Consider the following 23384-nt stretch of genomic DNA (forward strand, 5'->3'; position numbering starts at 1 on the left):
TAATTGGGTGTTTTCCTATTGGGTCTTAAGCAATCAGTTCATACACTAAACATACCCCAAATATGTTTTCTTTTGCTCTATTGAGCATGACACCCACCCACCCAACAAACAGCTGATTTAGACGAATGACAGTACAAAAGAAACTGGTTGTAACAAAATATAAATATTTGATACCACAATAAAGTCGTAATTCAATAAATAATATTAACAAAATGGGTTCTTTGTGCTCATCATGTTTTGGAGGCAATGGGGAATCATCCAACTTGATGCCTTCACCGGTAAGTTAACTAAAATTTTCAGTTTGTAAACCTTGGCAGCCAACAATTCCAATTACAATATAAATTGTGTATCAAAAGGAAACTCGACGTCGTCAGCAACTTGAAGCAGCGGAACGACGGCGTGAAGAAAATGAGCATAGAGGTATTAAAAATCCTGACAGCGTTCGCAGGCAACAACAACGTGCGGAGGAGCTAGCTAGAAGAGAAGAAGAGGCTGCACGAACAGGTGGCGGTGCACCAGCTTTAAAGGTATTCTATTTCACTTAAATAATGCGTTGGTGTGTACTCATGAAATATTTTTTTTTACAGTGGCAAGCAAATTAAGTAAAAATTCCAAAGGGAAATTCAGGAACTAACAGCTTTAAGCGCGTACCATTCTAAGTATTCACATACGTAAATTTCTGTTGGTATCAAAAGTGTTTACATTTTAAAAGACATATTTACACATAATTGTTATACCAAAAAATTATTCTAAGATCAAAATATCGATACGATAGAACACATATGGTTTGTCAAAATTGTTAATTATTGTTTAAACTCTTATTCATAATAATGTATTAGCTTTGTTAATTCTTAGTATGCGTTCTAAAGTATTAATATCTGTTAATATATACATATGTTTATAAACATATATGTATAACGTGCTCATTATCGAACTTGCACATTATTTACGGTTTATATGTTACTCGACTTATTCGGTTATTTCATACACATATTAATTGTTAATTATTATTCGTATAAATCTTAAAAGATAATGAAACAATACCAAAAACTAATCGAGGTATTTAATAAATATTTGTCTGCATTGCATTTTGTAATTTTGTACCTTTGTAAACAATTTGTTGTGGAAATAATAAATTATGATCTATAAATATTTACTATTTTAAATATTGCCTATGAGTCATAACTAAAAACAGTAAGTAGCCAACAGAACAATATGAATATTCTTATTATTGGAATAATAATACAAATAATTTGTTGGCACAATGTTATGTATTTATGTATGTGTGGGTAAACAAAACATTTAAGTTCTCCCTTTAAGCCGAGAATAGTAATTGTCAAACTTTTAAGTGTCATCACATTCTCTGTGCCACATATTCTTAAACGTCGTCATTGTTTTCATTTCTCGCTTTTACATTCAGTACTTTACTTTACGCCACCAATGAAATTATGATTAAGCCAATTATACTATTTTGTTATTTATTACTAATAAGTGTTGAAATATCTGGAAAGCGTGTTATTGTGAAACGTAAGACCACAAAAAGTACCCCGGTAGAAACGTGGAAAGGTAAGTGGTTTCCTGGACCACCACATCCAAAGGATGACTGGAAAGGAAAATGGTTTCCCTATCCACCTTATACAAATGGACAGAACCTAAATGCACACGATAATAAACCACTTACGGTCTCCGAAATTTGTGATGATGGCAAGGTATGTTAATTAATACATATATGTATTATTGATAGTAAAATTAAAATAATATATTTGCAGCAATACATTGGAATCGATTATGATCCAAGTGATGTCAAACAATCTTTTGAACATCTCTGTTTAGCGAATCGCACTTTATACACGCCGAATATGAAGCGTGAAGCATTGCGAATGGAGTACTTTATCCCACCAGCCTACGTACCACCAGTGAAGTGCCTTAATGAAACAATTACTTACGATACGATATTACCGACTTATGGTGCCTACCGTCCAATTGTTCCAAAATATGGTTCATACATATTTATGCCTCCCCAAAGATATCTTTCATCACTCTCTCGTGGAGCTATTGTAATGCTTTACCATCCTTGTGCGTACAGTGGTCAAGTGAAATTATTACAAAACACACTTAGTGCCTGTTTATACCGTCACATCATAACACCTTCGCAGGCTCTGAGTCCGGAAAGACCGCTCGCTCTATTGGCTTGGGGAAAAAGCTTAGAAATGTCTGTTGTTGACGATCATTTGGTGGTCGATTTCATCAAACAGAATGCAAGACAAGGCCCAAATTTTTCCGTCAAGCAACGAAATAATACACAAATGTACGAAGCGGGCTTACTGCAGGAAGCTCATTTAATTACAGATGAAAATGATGTCGAGATCTGTGGATATAAAGAGGGAATGTAAAGCCTTAATTTAACAACGATGCAACATTTAAATTGTGAATACCTAAAATTAAGAATCGAATATGTTTATTAAAAATTTACACGCCTTATTGGGTTACAGATATATATCAAAATTTATAGTTCTAATGTACCTATGTATATACATATTCATGAATAAAAAAATTGTTGAATGTTAATAATAAAAATTAAAAACCAATTAAAAGTTTCCATAAACATATGTAATTAAACCAAATGGGCAACTCCGTATTGTAGAGGAATGTGCGGAATGAAAAGACAACAAAAAACAGGTGTTCGTACAGCTGGGCGTATTTGTAGGGTTTTTTCCACTAACCCGATTACAAATTGCTAAAAGAGTGAGTACTTTGCCTGTGGTAATATCAAAAAGTGTTTTTGGGCACAAAAATGCAGAAAACAAAATAAATAAACAACATTAAATACATTTTTCTCACTAATTTATTGTGTTGATAATTAAATGTGAATATTTGCCGAACACATACTAACCTAATACCGGTTACTCATAAACTAAAAATATTCCCATCACTAGTTGTATTATAGTAGAATCTGTTGGGCGATTTTCATTTACGAGTAGATTGCTGCAGAACTTTTATATATTTCTCGGTTTGCAAAATGTCTTTGACATTCTCGGATATTTGCAATGATCTCAAAACATTTCTGGAAAGTATTTGTAGAACTTGTAGCAGGATTGATAATGGTGAAGGGCAATTGCAATTTAAGCGTATATTTGCAACTACGGAGGAGTCTCAAACTGTGTTTATCAATGAAGCTTCAGAGCTCCGTGTAAGTGACGAAATCAAAGATGTGTATGACGAATTGTTGCTTTGGAAACTAAATGTAAGTTTTTTATAATAGAAAGAGTGAGAAATTAATAAATTTTTTCTTGTAGATTAAACCAAATGATGGATTACCGCAGCAGATTTGTCACGACTGTTTGGAACGTTTGAACGGAGTTAAACATTTTCATAATCTTTGTCTTGATACGCAGACGCTTTTACAATCCTATATTAACCATGTTGACACTCTGCTTGAGTCTGGCAGCTTGGGACGTTTATCACCGCGTGGTGAATCCGTAAAAAGTGAGTCACGTATTTCCCCAGGACCTGGTTTGTTTAATCCCGAAGATTTAGTAGAGGAATCACCGGAGACTCCCGAACGCTCTGTTTTAACACCGAACTCGCCACATTTAAGTCCAAAGAGCCAACTAAGTCCTCGCCACAATAAAGAAGTAGTATATGCCGAAAGTTCTATGGGCACACCGCCACCACTTTTTGATGAAATGAATACGGAACCCATTGACATGGAGACAATGGAATATTTAAAAGCTGAATCAGATCCGGAAATGAAATTAAATAGCAATCTGCAAAGTGGTGGACCTTCATCAGATATCTTGCATCCATTAAATTTTATCAGTAGCAGTGAAGATGAAGACTCTGATGGAGGCACAGTTACCGATACTGAGACAGATGCAATGTCATACGACTCAAATTACGCACCGCGTCAGCCTTTGCAATGTAATATTTGCATGGCTATATTTCCTAAACGTTGTTTATTAAAAGAACATCGCTTACGCATGCATCCACAAGAAAAGCCATATATTTGCAATATATGCTCGAAAGGATTCAAAACAAATTTTCAGCTGTCCCAGCATAAACACAAACATAGCCGCCTCGATTCTATTAAGTGTGAACAATGCGGCAAACATTTTCGCAGTCAACTACATCTGCAACGCCACAACAAAAACTTTCATCTTACTTCCACATATACATGCCACATATGTAATGAAAAATTCGAAAATTACACGCAAATGCGATTTCAGTATCATGTGCGGCAACACGGTGAAAAACGTTTTCAGTGCCAATTCTGCGAGAAGTCATTCCATCAAAAAATTCATCAAATCAACCATGAGCGTACACACACAAAGGAGCAGCCTTTCTGTTGCGATGTCTGCGGAAAACGTAAGCTTACCATTATATATGTATATCAATTAATAATTTGTTGTATATAAATTTTAGGTTACCGCCAGCAAACAGCTTGCAGGGAGCACATGTTGACTCACAAGGACCCAACACCTTTTAAATGCTCAATATGTCAAAAAGGTTTGTGTACTCTGATATGTAGTTATAACAAATATACTTAACGTGCATTTTACTTAATCGCACAGGTTTCACACAACGCTCAAGTTTACGCTTGCATTTGCGGGGCCACAGTAAACATAATAATAAAACGATTTTCAATTGCGATTTGTGTGGACAAAAGTTCACGAAAGAATCACATTATGAATGGCATCAATTAAACCATAAAACATATTGCACGGAATCGAAAAACCTATTTGGATTGGAAAATCCAACCCATGTAAACGCACATGGAATATGTATGTAACTCAAATATACTTTTATTGTCGGTTAAAATGTGATAACAAACATTTATAACAATATTTTTGCAGCTCATAAAACTTTTTATTGTAAATTTTGTGATAAATCGTTTCAAAAACAACAGTTACTTTTACTGCATGAACGACAGTATCATGGAAACATGGTCGAAGAAGAGGGCGACTCGGAGAGCGGACATCTCTATAATTCGCACTTTAGTGAGTATTCAAATAAAGAACACTTGAGGAAATAATATATTAAAGCTCATAATTTTATAGAATTAGATCGTGTATTACCACACCGGACTGAAGGCAACATTGACAAAGATATATTATCGTTATTTACTTCATAAACTTATTGCTAACCGCTTATAAAATCTGTATTAATATTCTTGATCTATAAATAAAACTGACTTATACACCTATATATATGTATGATTTCTGGGAAGTAACCTACTAACTAAACTAATAGCTGGCATGGAGGGTATACGACAAGTCGCTTATTAAATCATGCCAACAAAGTTGTAACAACAGTGCTATATTGTATGGTCGCATTAACATTGTGCAAATTCAATGTTTATTTTTTCACAAATGTCTGGCATCGCTAACACCTCTTCTTCTTACTTCTATCATTCGATGTTCGATACACTGATTCAATAGAGGACTTCTGGAAGCAACATTTAATTTAGTTTTTGTTTTACAAGCGACTTGTTCGAATTGATTTGATTAACTTCACAATACAAACACCCGTAATTCGTGGTTGTGCCCATTGTGTTGTTATTCCTTTTGGTGTTTTTGAAAAGTTTCCTAGACTTTTTCTAATTTATTTCAAGCACTCGATGCAAACTGTCAGTCAAACGCATTGAACCAACAAAGTGGCTTACGTATTGCAGACCATCAAACTATAGAAAGATATTACAGTTGTGAGGGGAGTAAAGTGCATCCAATACGAAAAGAGACAAAATCCACTAAAAAAAACTATTCTCTATAAAAATTGCATCACGTGAGCATTACGTGAACGTCAGAGAATAGCATACGGATAATTGCAATCTAGTAATTTTTGTAAATTCAATCAGTGGAGTTAGTTTTACTCCGTGCCACTCCATCCAACCACCCCAACGCAAACAACGTAAATTTACATATTTTTATATTGTGGAATTTATCCACAATATCAACAAAACAAACACAATAAAAACAACAACCACGTCGCAACACGAAATGAACAACCTGCCCGACACTCCTGTGCCCGATCCAGGATCAAGTGGAGATAAACAAGAAGTGGCCACAACTGCACCCAATAAGTCTAGTGCACTGAAAAAGACCAGTCGTTATCGTAGTCGCTCTCTATCGGCTTCCTCTACGGATTCCTTTAGCTCTGCCTCATATACTGGTAGTAGTTCGGATGATGGTGACGATGTGCCGCCACGCGAAAAAGTCCAAAAGAATACCAAAGGCAATTCGGACTTTTGTGTGCGTAACATTGCCGGTCAACATGCGTTTGGCCGGCGTGAAATCGAAATAGCCGAACAAGAGATGCCGGGTATAATGGCACTCAGGAAACGCGCTGCCGACGATAAACCGCTAAAAGATGCGAAAATCGTCGGTTGTACGCACATCAATGCGCAAACTGCAGTGCTCATTGAGACTCTAGTAGAGTTGGGTGCATCGGTGCGTTGGGCTGCATGCAATATATACTCGACGCAGGTGAGTATTGTATAGTATATGAATTAAAGCGTATAGTACGTAACAGCTGTTCTCTAACGAAGGGGTTGGTTGCTGTAAAATGACTTGTGTATATAGCAAAGCTGATTACATATGCAAATAGAAGTTAAAACATATACAAATATTTCAAATTTCAACTGCCACCGCAAAATCATTAAAAATCTAGAAAAAAATATATTTAAATTCACTAGAAGTATTGTCTTTAATTTATATACATAGATCATACCTTTTATTGAAATAGTTTTCAATATTTGAAGGGAAAAATTACTAATGATCACATACAAATTTCCTAGACTTAGAATGATTACTATGTTTGCATTATTTATACCAATTTAGGCCATGGGTATATGAATATATATATAGTGTGTACAAATGCATTACAGATAAAGCGATATTAAAGCAGTTTTAGTACAAATGTACATATGTATATGTTGAAACCCATGAAATGGCTAATAGAAGTGACATGCAATATTAATTGACTTGCTTTTTAAATTTTCTATTTACAATGTTGTCTGAAAACAAATTAATGCACATACACACATACAGTTATACATATATATGTATGTACGTGTATTAAAAATTTAAATCAAAATTAAGCTCATATGACTTGTCCAAAATTGCTTACCAAATAAACATGCCGCTCCTCTTCAGCACCTAAAGAACCATAAGAACATACATTTCGTAATGCCCTTCCCACAATGACAACAGCCCGCAATAGACGATATTGCTGTTTACTTAATAGAAGATTGTAAACGATTTATAATTGAGTAAATTCCAACACACTCACGTTCGGTAAAATAAAACACTAGCGCTGCTTTGTGTACAGTGACAATTTCAATTTCATACAATTGGCCACCTAAGCATTTATCTGATATGCTGAAATCGAATATTCAGCGAAAAACTCCATATATAAAGCTCAGCTGCATACGCAAATGACGTCAGTTAAATTTAATTTAAAATTTGTTTGAATCAGTTGCGAGTGCACATATACAGTAGGATTGCATATCTAACTCTGTATATGCATATAATTATAACTGTGCATGCAAGCCTATATGCTAGAATATATAGTTGACGTAGTTGACTGTACTCATGCGAAAAAATGTAATTTAGTTTTGCATTCAAATGCAAGAATTGAGGGCACCAGCGGATTGACTCTTGTCATGGAATGTTAGATATACGAAATTAAAAATCAGCGTTAAACACCTGCCAGAGTTATAGTTTTGGCGTTATTAAAAAACAAACAGTTCAAAATGAAATAAAATAAAATATTTTTTTCTTTCAGCACTCGTCTTTTTTCGCTTAAGCACTCGTCTTGTGCTACTGCAAAAAGCTAGAAAATCCAATCAATTGCTTCTATGTATCTTCATATCTCATAATAGATTGCCAGATATATCTGTTTGTTCCTTTTGGACTGTCAAGTGCGCTAATGAAAAGTTACTAAATACCAGATAACACGTTAGTTCACGCTCCAAACTGATATACGTACATATATTTGTATGTGTGTATGTATATAAATCGGTATATATGTATGAACCCTTGTAATATATGTACATATTTAAAATGCAAATATTAGTCAGAATAAGTTGTTTGCGTTGAACTGTATCCATTACTTGTGATGCCTAATGTTCGGTAAATAGTAAATAACTAAAAAATAAATATACCGCGATAAAGTTGTAGATAAGTTTAAGACAGTAATTGAGCGCTTTTTATTGTGTCAAGCATTATTTATAAACCTTTGCTCGATTTTTTTTTTGCGGTTGGTAGGTTGCGCATTAATTATGCATAAATACAGTTTTACTCATTCTAAATTGATTATTTTTTCGGCTTCAAATGTAAAAATGCAAAAATTTACATTTCTAAAATTTTATAGGAAAGTTACTACCTAAATATTTTTCTAGAAATCTCACGTTTAAGCTATAAAAATTTATATTTGTAAAACTAAAAAGCTAATTAACGCCTAAAAGTATTCGATTGTGCAACAATTGTCTTGAATTTAGAATATGCTCAAACAATTCTCTTTATATTTAAGCTGCATATATTCCAAGCTGTTTCTTCGTTTTCGAGTTGTACTTTTGTTGTGTTTGAAATTCTTATGTTATCCAGTGCCATTGTTCTGAAAACAAAAATAACTTTTGAGAAATTCACTGTTTTGAAAAACTGAAAATGAAAATATCCCGTTTTTATGAATTGTATAGATGCTCAGGACTCAATGAGATCTTACATTTTAAAGCATGTATCTTTCGCTTGAAACTTGCTACTTTTTCCGGGTAACTGATTAGAATTCCGTTACCGGTTTTTCAAAATTCAAAATGAAGAATCCAACATAGCGGACGCTTTTTTTCTGGGGCTTTCGGAATCGCTAATTACGAATTCGGTGTCGGTTTTTCAAAATTCAATATGGTGGATGCGATTTTAAAGACTTGCGAATAAGCTAAAATAAAATCCATAAATTATAGTAATTCAGAGGGAAAAGAGAAGGAGAGTAAGGCTGGGAGTAAAAACCCTGCCCCAAATGCCTTCATAATTTGAACTAACTTTATAACCTCGTTTTACGTTACCATTCTACCACAATAAAACCTTTTTAAGTGCGAATTCGAACTAATTTAAGAAAACCGCTACAACAACACCATGAATTACCGGTTATCCATTGTAAGCATTTTAAGAATTCTAAACAAATATATACATACATATATTTACACGTAAAAGCTGAATAATGTTTTAAATTGTCCAAAACGCTCTTTTAGCACTTCGCTCTGCGTACAATAGAAATATACAAAAGTGTTAATAGACTTCATTAGCGTTTCACAACAGTCCATTAAACAATTTTGTTAGCCCACTTTATGGTATTCAAATTGAACCATTTTTAAAAGAAAGTGCTAATTGTTTACTCTTCTCTCTCCTCCCCCAAAACTATTTTTTGCAGAACGAAGTTGCGGCCGCATTGGCAGAGGCAGACATACCCATCTTTGCATGGCGCGGCGAGACGGAAGAGGATTTCTGGTGGTGCATCGATCGTTGTGTGAATGCGGAGAGCTGGCAGCCGAATATGATATTGGATGATGGCGGCGATGCGACACATTTGATGCTGAAGAAATACCCCACAATGTTCAAGCTCGTGAAGGGTATTGTGGAGGAGAGTGTGACCGGTGTGCATCGCTTGTATCAATTGTCGAAAGCTGGTAAACTAACGGTGCCTGCAATGAATGTCAACGATTCGGTGACAAAGACCAAGTTCGACAACCTCTACAGCTGCAAAGAGTCGATACTCGACAGCTTGAAACGCTCAACGGACGTTATGTTCGGCGGCAAGCAGGTAGTGGTTTGCGGTTACGGTGATGTCGGCAAGGGCTGTGCACAGGCATTAAAGGGTCAAGGCTGCATTGTATATATAACCGAGATTGATCCGATTTGTGCACTGCAGGCCAGCATGGATGGCTTCCGCGTGGTCAAGCTGAACGAGGTGATACGCAATGTGGACATTGTGGTCACGGCGACCGGAAATAAAAATGTCGTCGTACGCGAACATATGGATAAAATGAAGAGCGGTTGTATTATCTGCAACATGGGTCACTCCAATACCGAAATCGATGTGAACGGTCTACGTACACCGGATTTGACGTGGGAGAAGGTACGCTCTCAGGTCGATCATATTATCTGGCCCGAGGGCAAGTACATCATACTTTTAGCCGAGGGACGTCTCGTCAATTTGTCATGCTCCAGCATACCGTCGTTCGCTGTGTCAATTACTTCGGCCACACAGGCACTCGCACTTATCGAATTGTTCAATGCACCACCCGGTCGCTACAAGTCCGACGTATACTTGCTGCCAAAGAAAATGGACGAGTATGTGGCCAGCTTGCACTTGCCCACTTTCGATGCACATCTAACAGAGTTAAGCGACGAGCAGGCTAAATATATGGGTCTCAACAAAGCCGGGCCATTCAAGCCCAACTACTATAGATACTAGAAGAAAATGTTGAAGCTAAGAACACGGGGGAAAAGCGCTGTGCAATTAACGGGATGGATTATGGTGATAACGAAAAATAGTTGGAGGGCGCGCGCAAACTGCCAACGAAAGTATTCTAATTTGAAAGTATTTCAGCTGATGTTAAAGTTAATGCTGAAGCTGTGAGCTTAAGTACTATAAATGGATAAGATTGAACTAAAACAAAAAAAGAAAGAATTGAATGCAGCACTTATAAGCAACTAACACAAATATACTGGCAAAAACAACAACACCGCAAAACAATAATTACGAGTATACAATAATAAATAAGAGCAAAGTAAAAAAATCGAGTTGCAAGCATTTAGTTTGCACACACACATACAGACACATTCACATGTGCATACATGCAGTTTATAAGGCTTTGTAGGAAATTCCAAACGAATCCCAATGTAAAAACAGCTAAAACATGAACTTTAGTTAGTAGTAATAACTTTACCTCCTCATGGAGGTGAAAGAAACACTTGCCTATAAAATGATGTAATAAAACATCAATATAAAATAGAAATAGCATTATCACGTCGCCACAGATGACAATGAGCTTCATGACAACCAATTCAAAATAATTCAACAACACTAACAAATAGTAAATATGTATAAGCAAAGTTGTACTAAAAACTCGAAATCGTATTGCTGCAGTGTTCAATTGAAATATTAATCCGCATGCAAACAAACAAATTTAAAAGTAAATTCCATTTAAAGTATTCTTGTTTCAACGTTTGATTATACTCTTTGAGAAATGTCACCTTTGGCTTGGACCAGCAATGGTTTTTTTTAAATAAATATTTAACATTTGATCGCATTTTAGCTCGAAACTAACATTTCAAAGTTTTCGCTGCTTTATACTAGTAAAAATTAAATTTTTGTTTGCATTTAGCACAATTGTACCAAACTTGCTACCAAGTTATGCAGCTTTTAGTGAATCTATTCCAATTTTATTTTAAATAATGTACTTATTATATTTATTGCATATACAGTTGTATTAAATACGTCTTTTAGCGTCAATAAAACGAAGTTTACTTGCGTGTAAAAATAAGGTATTATGAGAAAAGCAAAACATTGTTTATAAAAATAAAGCAGAGTTTAATAAAAAATTAATCAAAACACACTTCTTATTGCTTTTAAAGAAATACAATAGATCCTAGAAATTTTCGAAAAATATAATTGCAGTTTTGATGTTCTTTGATTTCTTCTAAATTAATGCAAAATAGCATATAAAGGGTTTTACAATAAGAGTGCTAAGTTTTTTTTAATAAAACTAAAGACTAGTGAAATTCTTTATTCCTGTGAAAGTAATTCGATGCAATTATGTATGGAACTCGATTCACCTTTTGCATGGCCACCACGGGCACGCTGAACGCAATTTTCGACGATTTTCAAGCATAAAGCGCCCGATACTGCTGCAATATCACGTTCGATATTAGTACGAAGTTCCCCACTCGTCGCTGACTTGTTGGCATAGGCCATAGATGTGACATAGTCCCACAGGAAATAGTGTAACGGCATCAAATCGCACCGCCGATACGGACAATTGACTGGCGCATTTCGTTAGATAAAACATTCACCTAAAAGGTTTTCAATAAATCGGTTGTGACATTCGCTGTGTGGCTTGTGACGCCGTCCTGTTAGAACCACATATTGTCCAAGTCCATATCATCCAATTGGGGCGGAAATATTCGGTTATCATTGAGCGGTAGCGATTCTCATTCACAGTAACGTGCCGTCTTGATCATCACAGAAGAAGTACGGCTCAATGACGCTGGCAGCCCTTAAACCGCACCAAAGGGTAATTTTTTCGGGATGCAATTGTGACTCATGGAGTACGTGTGGATTGCGTCCTGACCAATAACGCATATTTTGCTATTTGACGAAATGAGCCTCATCGCTGAAGATGATTTTTCGATGAAAATCCGGACAATTCTCTAGTTGTTGCTCAGCCCAATTCACGAATATACGACGATTCTGGTGGTCAAGCGGCTTCAGTTCTTGCGTCAATTTGATCATCTAAGGATGTAGGCCAAGATCTTATCGCAAAATTCGCCACAACGACGTCACAGAGATGCACAACGCTTTGGGTCTTCCAAAATTGATGCACTAGTGGCAGCAATATTCTCGACACTACGGGCACTTTGTTTCAGTGCTCCGAAACATTTTGAATTGTGCCTGTGGACTAAGATTTTTCCACTAGACGCTCAATTGTTGATCTGACAGGACGGATCTGACGATTATGACGATCATAAATTGGACGAAGCGCTCTTAAAGTTGCGGCCACTGACTCCGAATTTCTGTAGTAAATTTTAATGATTTCGACTCGTTGGATAATATATCTTTCCATGATGAAATTGCAAACCTTACTGAAGAGTAAAGTCAAATATGGCGTCGTTTGCTGTCCCTATCGTCTACTTTTGTAGCGTTCCTATTGAAAACCCCTTTATATTAGTTTAAAACTGACAAATCGCCTTTATATTGGTGCTCCCTATATTTTTTTAGAGATGTTTATGAATTACAATAACAAAAAATTATTAAATACAATTTTTATTCAGGAAAAAAATAGATAAAATGGCTCTATCAAATCTGTTACGCACATCTATTCCAGAAAAATTTCCGACAAAATCTCTAGTAAAATCCCATTCGTGGTTGAAAGAGTTGAACAAAATAATAGTCCGTTCTCTCAATAATTAGGTTTCTGCATTTTGTGTAATATGTTGTTTACACTTATACTAGAAGACCTCCTCTATGAGGTTAATCTCCTTCAATCTTTGGTTTAAATTTTTTTTTATTTTTCACTTATTATCATGGTCCGTAAAATATATTTTGCGTATCATAGCAGCCAAAAAGTTCCGACACTCAGGTAAACTGGTGTTATTGGACAACAACGGTTCTCTAATTAACGTGAATTATTGTAGATATGATAAAGGAGAGGTTAAGGACCAAGACCATAATGCCATTCGGAAAAATACGAGCTTAAATATTTCAAGTCCACAGTATTAAATTCACACATGCTGCATATGAGATAATAAATTTCTCTGAGGCATTTCCTTTAAATATACAATTATTAACATTACACATAGAAAAACTCCGTTGTGATGCTTTTCAAAATTGTAAACGTCTTGCTTTATTTCAAATTCAATTGTCAATAAATCCAAAATTTAATTCTATTGCAAAGATTAAACCGTATTCAAGTATTCAATATGGTTACGTACAAACATATATATTAAGTGAATTAAAAATAACTTTCTTTTACGCTATTCATGTATCCATCGTGGACGTTTCCATGCACTTACTGTATTTTTTAAATATAAAAAAGTATTGATAATTCCGTATCAGATCTCAAATTCATATTAAACATAGTCATTTTGGCGCGCACTTGTTATAACTATTATTATTGTTTACATTATAATTTTTCCAATTCTACTTTTTATATTCATACGTGTGCGACACGCATGCTTTACAATCAAGACGTACAAACATTAACTTAAACTTAGTGAAAAATGCTTTCGACCCATTCAAGCAGCCGTTATATTTATAAATCAATATCAGGGAAATTGCAAAAAATTAGAGCTCTTAAAATTTATAATCTTGCATAGCATGTACTACTATTTTAGAGTATGAAGCGTGTTAATTGTTTTTGTTTTTTTACGAAAATAAAATATATCATGTAATATTCCTATATTGCGATCTCAAGGAATAGATCTGCTGTTGTTGTTTTTTTATTTTTCTCCGCTTCCACCGATCTCAGCGCAGACTACTTAATCAAGAAAATGTGGCTTTAAGTGTTTTAACATGCCAAATGTACGGAAGCGTTTGACTTTCATCACCTTCATTAGCTCATCGTCGCAAATAGCGAATTGTTTATTTTTAGGATCATATAAATTACGTTCTTTTATAATGGCCCATACTTTCTTCACTACTACATGACGTGGTAATGATTCAGCACCCATTAAGGCGGATAACTCTGGTGATAGATTATATGGGCGAGTAAATCCTGTAGATTTGCGTCCAGTACCGCCACCGGCACCTCCACCGCCAGCCTTCTTCTTTGGACCCTTCTTTTTCGGCATTTCATAATCCGAGTCCGAGCCACCATCCGATTCAGATCCAGAGTCGGAACCATTAATAGACTTCCGCTTCTTCTTTTGTTTAGGTGTTGCCTTACGTTGAGTTGGTTGGGGGCGCTTTTTGGCCGTTTTCTTTTCGACCTCCTCTTCCTCGGATGATGGCTCTTCTTCTTCTTCCTCCTCTGCTGATGCTTCACTCTCTTCTTGTTGCTGATTTATGAAATCCATGACAATGCTATCAAACTCCTTTTTGCGACTCAATAACGAACAGTTAAGTTTCTTCTCCACTTGCTCGCGCACTTTCTTCACCGAAACGACCGAAAGGTCTGCAGTCTTGAGGATAGCATTAATTTCCGCTTTTAAATCTTCAGTAGATATATCTGCCATTTTGCGCAATGTTTCTTAACGTTTAATTAATTTCCTTACTTTATATATTATTATTTTTCAATATTTAATAATTTAATTTGAAGCAGCACCAGCAACAATTTTTTTCAACGAAACGTGAAGCAAAGAACGTGAAATGATACAAGCAACGAGAAAAATTCGGCGTCTTAACATTTAGAACCGATTAAAAATGATCGATTTTAATCAAAACTCTGCAGGGATGCAAATAGTAGCACGAAAAAATACAGTGGCTAATTAATTACAGCTCCATATTTATTACTTTCGTTTTGTGTGTTTTTTTCATAAAAATGAGAGTCAATAAAGTATTCATAAATGTTTAGTAAATCTCAGCAACAGGAATACTTTGCTATAACTAAACTTGATTTCGGGAATATTAAATCAAATGACTGTCGAATTCATTATATTTGACAAAATTAGTAACATTGCTTATTGCTGGAAAAAATAATACGAGCTTATTGCTGGAAAAAATAATACGAGCTGCAGAACTAAATAGAGAGGGTACAATCTTCTACAAGAGTGTACAGCTCCTGGCGTATGCCGATGATATTGATATCATCGGAAGCAACAACCGCGCCGTTTGTTCTGCGTTTTCCAGACTAGATAAAGAAGCGAAGCGTATGGGTCTGGTGGTGAATGAGGACAAGACGAAATATCTCCTGTCATCAAACAAACAGTCAGCGCACTCGCGTCTTGGCTCCCACGTCACTGTTGACAGTCATAACTTTGAAGTTGTAGATAATTTCGTTTATCTGGGAACCAGCATTAACAACACCAACAATGTCAGCCTTGAAATCCAACGCAGAATCACTCTTGCCAACAGGTGCTACTTTGGACTGAGTAGGCAATTGAAAAGTAAAGTCCTCTCTCGACGAACCAAAATCAAACTCTATAAGTCGCTCATTATTCCCGTCCTGATGTATGGCGCTGAAGCGTGGACGATGACAACATCCGATGAGACGACTCTTGGGGTTTTCGAGAGAAAGGTTTTGCGCAAGATTTATGGTCCTCTAAACATTGGCAACGGCGAATACCGCAGACGATGGAACGATGAGCTGTACGATTTATACGACGACATTGACATAGTTCAGCGAATAAAAAGACAGCGGCTACGCTGGCTAGGTCATGTTGTACGGATGGAAGAAAACACTCCAGCTCTGAAAGTATTCGATGCAGTACCCGCTGGAGGAAGCCGCGGAAGAGGACGACCTCCACTCCGGTGGAAAGACCAAGTGCAAAGTGACCTGGCTTCACTTGGTGTTTCCAGTTGGCGCCAAAAAGCAAAAAGGAGGAATGAGTGGCGCGCTCTGGTGGATTCGGCTATAATCGCTTAAAGCGGTTCCTACGCCAAATATATATATATATATAGTAACATCCTTGGAAATTAGAACTGAATGCTGTCATTAAAAAGTCAAAAATCGAGAAACAAATCATCATTTGGATTGTCTTTGTCTTTATTTATTTAAAGAACTGCTTATATAAATTTGTCGCATAGTCTACACTGGTTTTTATAGTTACGACTAAAATTCCTCAGATAATGAGAAATCTATCGATTATTGTTTCTCTTTGCGCCTATTTATGTGTTTATTTTGGAAAACAGAATTGTCAAAATACCATTGCTACGAATAGCCACACAAAGCAAAATGTCAATAAAGCAAATTAAATGAATGTCGAAAACGAAATAGGCAATTAAAATAAATTTTTTGCGACGTCTGTGCTTAAATTTGTTAAAATCTCTTAACAATTGTTGTCTAAAAATGTCAAGACAAATGAGAAACAATAAACAAGTGATTAATTTTTATGTGGTATTACAGTTAGAAGCTATCAAAGTGTGAGAGTGTCGCAAAAACTACCGGGTTCTGATTGGGTTATAGCCCTAGATTTTATAAAAATTCTGTGTGCTTCTAAATTGTGAAACTAGTGGAGTCGTCCAACGTTTCAATTGCATGAACTGGCCTTTTTTCTAATACATATTACGTTGCAATCTGATACTGTTTAAGGTATGTGAAAAATGTTTAAATATTTCTTAAAAGCTGTGTAAAGTTAAAGGGAACTCCAATTTACTCTGCAGAAAAAGTGACTTGTAAACTTTTAATACACACACCCAAATACACAAGAATTTGTCCATATATATGTATATGGTCAGCTGCCCTGCTATTAAAAGACCCCCACAAGATATTAGTCAGCTGGCGTGAGCAATTGCACAAATGCAATTTGGTGTATATGCAGCAATGGCGTGCGGCACTTGCTATCGCCAATTTATTTTTAACTTGACGATAATTTAGTCCAAATATTTTTTATGAATTCATATCAGTGCAACAGTCCAACATTGCACTGCGTACGTGCACATGTTTGTGTGTTTACTTTTCAGCTTGTGTGCGACTTATACCAGTGTGGCAAGTCGCGATTTGTGCCGGCATATATCCTGAACAAAAATTTCTTTGTTAGCCGGTATTGTAACGCCCTAAAAAGCCAGTTCCTTTTCTGTATTTATCCCATTAACTTGTGTTGTATTATGTTTTTGTCATTTCTTTTTTAACACGCTATTCTACAATCATACTTCAAATTGAGCATATCGTTTGATGCACTTTCTTGCATATTTTTTGTTGTTGCTCTAACTGGTCTTGTATATTACTTTTCTATTTTGAAATTCTTCTCTTATTATTAATCACAAATTTATCACAAAATTTTTGATTATAAATAAATTTCCATTTGCGTAGCTCATATGTGAGAAGTGTTATTTGTTTAGTATTATCACAAGTCACTTAACCGAATTAAAACCAGTTATATGAATTACTATTAAGTATGTCTGTTTCTAATAGATTATTCAGGGTTATTCAATTCTTCTTTCCATTTCGAAATATAAGCTCCTATCGTTTTTATAATAAATCCATTACTTTCCTCTAATTTTTTAATGTTTAAAATTTATTTATATTAGATAAAAGTGTCAGTAGAATTCAGCATATTGGCAAAACATTTTTTTAATTTATTTTATTCAAGATTAAAATATAAATTCCAAAGTATGTGCAACGCGTATGCTGACAATGCTAGCTATGTGCTACTAAAATATATTATTCATACTAAATTTGATTAATAAACAACTAAGTAAATATGTTTATGCAAGAATTTTCGTATAAGATAATGCTGTTTGGGTATATAATGTGAGAATTAGTGGGCCGGACCGAATACTTTTTGGCTCGACGCCGAATATTAAGTCATTAAGTCGGCGTGATGGTGGTGGTAGTCGTTACACTATCATAGGAGGCGTGGGTGTTTTATCATATGCTCTTGCAATAGAATTTAATCATTTTTGTGTATAATATTATGCTTAACATAAAAATATTGAAAATATCTACTATCTCGAAAGCAGAAATATTCTCAACCCCATTTGAGATACTAGTAGAATTGTGATTTGATTTCTATTGGCAAATTGGCAATGAATAATTATTTATTGATATGTAAATGTTTAGTTTACAGCTTAAACTGTTTGTTTAATATGCCGAAGACGCTTTTAAAAGTTTGCCGAGCCACCATCAAAGCATCTAAGCAGTTAAACTTGGCCAATTTATTTATCTCCGATATATAGCCTGTAAGAATTTAGATAAAGACCAATTCTACCAACTGTGGAAAAAAATTAAATTACTGTTGAATTTAATTTGGTGCTCCTCCAAAAAAAAATATCTAAAAATTAATTTAGAGTAATATTAATCCAATTTGAAGCTAATCACAAAGTAACACACATATTTCGCATTTTAAAAATATTGTTAAATATTTCTTGAAATTTTTTTTTTTTTTAATTTGCCTTCAAATTGATTCACAACTTTTCACTGGATGCGTCTCTTGGCCACTTATCGAATGTTTCGTCATTAAAATTTAAATAATAAAACGAAATTTAAAATCTATTAACATAAAAATACAAATCTACAGAATAACTAAAAAACAATAAATATTCGAAAGTGACAAAAAATAAACTTTTTTATAGCTCAGCTACAAACAAAAAAACGTATTCCCCTAAATCATCAAAAGTGAAATATTCGAGAATAAGAGAATGTGACGATGCCCTCAGGCGCAGTGCTCATATGTAGTAGAGGCTATCGCTATAATCGCAGCTGATATTCCAAAGTGAAGAGAGTGAAATTGCACCCACGCAAAAAGTGATCAAGCTTTATGCAAAATAAAATAAGAAATAATAACAAACAAAAATTATAAATGAAAAACAATTTAGTAAAATGTTTATATGTGAACACACGTACATATGTATGTACATATATAGGAACGTATGCATTGTACATATGTATGTATTATGTTTTTAAAATTGTATATGTATGTGAAATTTCCAAATTTTTGTGTTATTTTTCATTTATGTACGTATGTACATATATGCTATATGTCTAAGTAGATTTGGGTATATTGTGGTATATAATATGTGTATATGTATATGTATAAATCTTTTAATTTCACACGAAACACATTTTATACGCTATGTAGTCTCATATACCCACATATATACATACATACATACTTATATACATGGTATGTGCAAAAATTGTATAAAATGATAAACAAAAAGGTATTTTGTAAAGTTGTTGCTACGTCGGAATATTTGTGCAAAATTTCTTGCAAATTTTATCAAGCGATGAAATTTGCTTACCTTTTCGATTTAAACAACAAATTGGCACAATTTGGGATTTGAGATATTGATTTGAAGAAATGCCTTTTAATCTATGAGACTTGCTGGAGAGGTGGAAAATCGACCGAACGCATTCACGAGCAGTGACAACAACAAGTTTGGTTTGACCCCAGTCTCAAACATTTGTACCTTTCTGAAAAGGTCTTACTTGGATATCATTGTTTCATCAGTTTAAATTCAGAAGAAGTCAAAATTTGCAATATAAAAGTATTTCCTGTTGTTTCTTCCAAGACGGTTTAGAAAGTTCAGCTCCGGGTCAGAAGAAATATTATTATTATTATAAGTTTGATTCTTTTAGGAACGGTGGATTCCCGGTTAGAATTTTACTACCATCAAGTTCTCACGATAGTGTGTTTTCAAACTGTATCCTCAGGGTAATATTTTTCACAGCTACTACAACAACCACTATTCCCACAACGTCCTTACTTTGTAACTGCTTGCACTTTGTAACGCCGTTTACCGTCAGCACTGACATTGGCCTCAATTCCCCAGCAAACACAATCAATTTAAGTTATTGGCTAATATTTTGTGCTCAATAAATTTGCTCAGCTTAATGTTTTGTTAATTTATTTTTATTTCTCCGTATTTTTTTTATTTTTGAGAAAATCAAAATTTCTCCGACATTTTACTTTCAATTAAAATTAAAATGTGTGCCAAAGTCGTTATCATTGTTTTGAACGATGCATTTTAGTTAATCCCAGTCCATTATTGCAATTATTTAGCATTTGGATATGAAAATGTATGTGTGCTCTTCTTATTTGAAAAATACACACACACCCACGTGAGTTTTCATAATGCGATCGTCCTTAGCATTTCCCTCACCTAATCTTATAAGAATTTCTGGCAACATTCGTACTCTTAACGTTCTACTTTGTTGAAAATTGTGGTTGCATATTTTATAGAGAATGTTCTTGTTTTGACAGAGGTTAATATATTTTATATACTTTTGCTCTGAACCCTGTATTGTAGCAGGTGAAACTCCTACTTATGCAGACTGAATCCCGACATACATAATACAGGTCCTTCATGCAATGGGTACACACATGATACTAGTCACCTCTGTGCATACCCAACGAACCCGACTCATCTAATACTCCTTTCCCTTTGGTCCAACCCCATCGAAATAGCACGTTTCCTGTATGTGTTCCCGTTAGATAACCTCGACGACAACTAGACTTTTACATTCCATTCCATCAGGGTTGGATAATCGTTACAACCAAAACAACAACATTCAACCCTGTACTATGCAGGTTATGACAGTTAGACATTATATCCGATTAGACCTCATAGAACCGCGATTGTTACCAAGATACAGAGCCGCAACAAGATTATCAAGTTTCTAAATGGGGCACATGGAGAAAGGAATCGGCCGGCTGGTCATTAACTATGCCGATTCATTGAGGTCGCCCAGATACTGTAGGATGCTGGAAACCGAGCCTACCTCCCAGAGCTATCAAGCGTACCTTCCTGAAATACTTCGACGACCTACAGGCTACAGAACTTCGCACGCCAATGTCTTCCGACAAGCTTTGATCGCCATTCACAGAGAAGCTATTGACTCCATCCCCATGAATGACGTACTTTCGAGTTAAAACACCACTCATCGCAGACACCGAGATCGAACATACTTAACCCCGACATATTCAACACATGATCCACATTTCCACAAGATCTCTCAAAAAGCTTACTAGAACCGTTTCCTTTAGAATCCCTTTGTTCAAGTTGTTTTGAAGGCAGCATCTTCTGTTACGTTATATAGGTTTTCGAAAACAATTCCGGTATTGCAGAGCCAGTGACCATTAATTTACGAGTGGACCTGTTCAAGGACATCATTCGATACGATCGATTTATACGAAGTCCTTCTAGAATCAAGAAAGATAAACTAAGGAGAAACCGGATACCAGAAAGTGTACACTACGGAGAGACGAGAGCCAAATATTATTCTAAATATCAGATCTCTTAATCCTTCACCATTTCAAAATTTGTTTGGAAAATTCTGCTAATGAAGTTTTTTTCCTTTTTAACGGAAACATTTTCTCGTATTACGAGAATGTGATCTAGGATAACAATTTGCAGAGTTAAGACAACTATGAAGACAATATACGAGGGCTGCTATATATATTTCTGGCCTAGGCAACACTAAGTGTTGCCAGGTGCAATCTGACATTTCCATTGGAAAGTTTGACATTTTTTAGCATAACATCACTCAGAACGTTTTGTCATTTAATCGTGAATTAAAAAATTCATCTCGGCCAAAAAATGGAATTAACTCGTGAACATTTTCGTGCGATCATTTTTCACATCTTTCGACGTGGATTATCGCGACAAGAGTGCATCGATTAACTAAAATCTTTGTATGGCTATGAAGCACCATCCTATAGCACTGTGAAAAACTGGTACAACGAATTCAATCGTGGCCGACGCTCGCTCAAAGACTAATTCCGTGGAGGTCGTCCAAAAACAGCCGTTGTGCCAGAAAACATCGATGCCGTACGTGAACTGATAATGCAAGACCGTCATGTAACATACCTACAGATAGAGGCATGCCTATGCATTTCTCCCACCAGCATACATTCGATATTGCATGAACACCTGGCCGTAAAAAAGGTTTGTTCTCATTGGATCCCGCACAATTTGACAATTGCTCAAAAAAAGGCTCAAAAAAGTGCTTCGAAAATTGGTTTGAGCGCATGCAAAAGTGTATAAATCTTGATGGAGAATATTTTGAAAAACAATAAAACTATTTTCGTTGATAAATATTCCTATTTTCATTATTAGGCCAGAAATATATATAGCAGCCCTCGTAACACTCCTACTAACGGACTTCGAAGTCATTCGCTGCTCTGTGTTCTTCCATTATAAAAAACTCAATTGCCTCTGGAGCGATAAAAGGGCCAAAAGCATCACAATTTTGGGTAATTTGAATAAAGTGAAGAATTGTGAACCTTCCGATAAGTTAACAAAAACTATCCTTTTACACATCCTTATATTGAAACTCAAATGCAGACCCGCTCCAGTAAACATCCGGTAGTTACAGTTTTCATTGACCTTCAAACCATTCGGACGATTTACAAAGCATAAGCCAATGCATCATTAAATTTATTTACCCCCTCACAATCGCTGTTCGGGTCGTTTGTGTGCCCCGTTTTGTCACCCCTGCCATCCCCTGACACGCTCTATTTTAGTTTTGGCTGCCTACCAGCTAGTTGTTGACCGGTTGCTGCATTCTTACGAGCATATGGCGTCATTGCCAACCGCCGTCATCGGCAGCTCGCCGCTACAACAAATGTCGTCTTTGGCTCACTAACTGCGTCCACACACTGTGGTGTGGGTGGCATTTTCCACATGAGTGTAGGTGGCTGCTGGGCTGTTTACGCGCCCAATTTGGCGATAAATAAACATTTCTACAATTATCTAAATACTATGTACGCGTATGTGTGTGACCGACCGGCCATTTCGACCATATTTTGTTGATTTCCGTTGGACCAACTAGCCGTTAGCCGTTCGCCATTAGCCGCTGAGATTTTCATTCATTTGTGACAGTGGTCGCCGCGCAGGATTTTGGCTTCTTGGCTCTCGCTGAAATAAATTCTGAGTCAATGTAATTATTTTTAGTGTGAACGCGAAGAAGAGCAAAACGACTTATTTGCTGTTCCTCTTTTGTTGTTGTAGGAAATTAAAAAAAAATAGAAAGAATCATTAAACTATTTGTTAGACTTGGTTGCTGCAGT

At 35.5% G+C, this 23384-nt stretch overlaps 5 protein-coding genes and 1 long non-coding RNA gene across 6 annotated transcripts; 4 read left to right on the plus strand and 2 right to left on the minus strand.

Annotated features, from left to right (window-relative positions):
* The first annotated feature begins 111 nt into the window (after nt 1-111).
* LOC105221126 (small VCP/p97-interacting protein) lies at nt 112-1546 on the plus strand. The gene is made up of 3 exons (XM_011197851.3): nt 112-278; nt 357-527; nt 588-1546. The coding sequence occupies exons 1-3, from the start codon at nt 213-215 to the stop codon at nt 600-602; spliced, it is 252 nt and encodes an 83-aa protein (XP_011196153.1). The 5' UTR covers nt 112-212; the 3' UTR covers nt 603-1546.
* On the plus strand, nt 1439-2594 carry LOC105221125 (uncharacterized). Its single transcript, XM_011197850.3, has 2 exons — nt 1439-1709; nt 1770-2594. Exons 1-2 carry the CDS (start codon nt 1449-1451, stop codon nt 2391-2393), a joined length of 885 nt encoding a protein of 294 aa, XP_011196152.1. The 5' UTR covers nt 1439-1448; the 3' UTR covers nt 2394-2594.
* A 233-nt stretch (nt 2595-2827) lies between these two features.
* Nucleotides 2828-3460, minus strand: LOC128921603 (uncharacterized). The gene is made up of 2 exons (XR_008471034.1): nt 3319-3460; nt 2828-3238 (listed from the first exon to the last, which is right to left on the minus strand). It is a non-coding gene; the product is annotated as an uncharacterized LOC128921603 (long non-coding RNA).
* On the plus strand, nt 3020-5203 carry LOC105221124 (fez family zinc finger protein 2-like). The gene is made up of 6 exons (XM_011197849.3): nt 3020-3244; nt 3297-4365; nt 4423-4506; nt 4572-4781; nt 4854-4997; nt 5058-5203. The coding sequence occupies exons 1-6, from the start codon at nt 3020-3022 to the stop codon at nt 5129-5131; spliced, it is 1806 nt and encodes a 601-aa protein (XP_011196151.2). The 3' UTR covers nt 5132-5203.
* Nucleotides 5204-5464: 261 nt separating this feature from the next.
* Nucleotides 5465-11131, plus strand: LOC105221123 (adenosylhomocysteinase-like 1). Its single transcript, XM_011197847.3, has 2 exons — nt 5465-6482; nt 9424-11131. The coding sequence occupies exons 1-2, from the start codon at nt 5997-5999 to the stop codon at nt 10465-10467; spliced, it is 1530 nt and encodes a 509-aa protein (XP_011196149.1). The 5' UTR covers nt 5465-5996; the 3' UTR covers nt 10468-11131.
* Nucleotides 11132-13590: 2459 nt separating this feature from the next.
* LOC105221122 (uncharacterized) lies at nt 13591-15100 on the minus strand. The gene has a single exon (XM_011197846.3). The coding sequence runs from the start codon at nt 14946-14948 to the stop codon at nt 14253-14255; it is 696 nt and encodes a 231-aa protein (XP_011196148.1). The 5' UTR covers nt 14949-15100; the 3' UTR covers nt 13591-14252.
* Nucleotides 15101-23384: the final 8284 nt, after the last annotated feature.

This window comes from Zeugodacus cucurbitae, chromosome 4, assembly GCF_028554725.1.
Source record: "Zeugodacus cucurbitae isolate PBARC_wt_2022May chromosome 4, idZeuCucr1.2, whole genome shotgun sequence".
In the NCBI taxonomy this organism is placed as follows: domain Eukaryota; kingdom Metazoa; phylum Arthropoda; class Insecta; order Diptera; family Tephritidae; genus Zeugodacus; species Zeugodacus cucurbitae.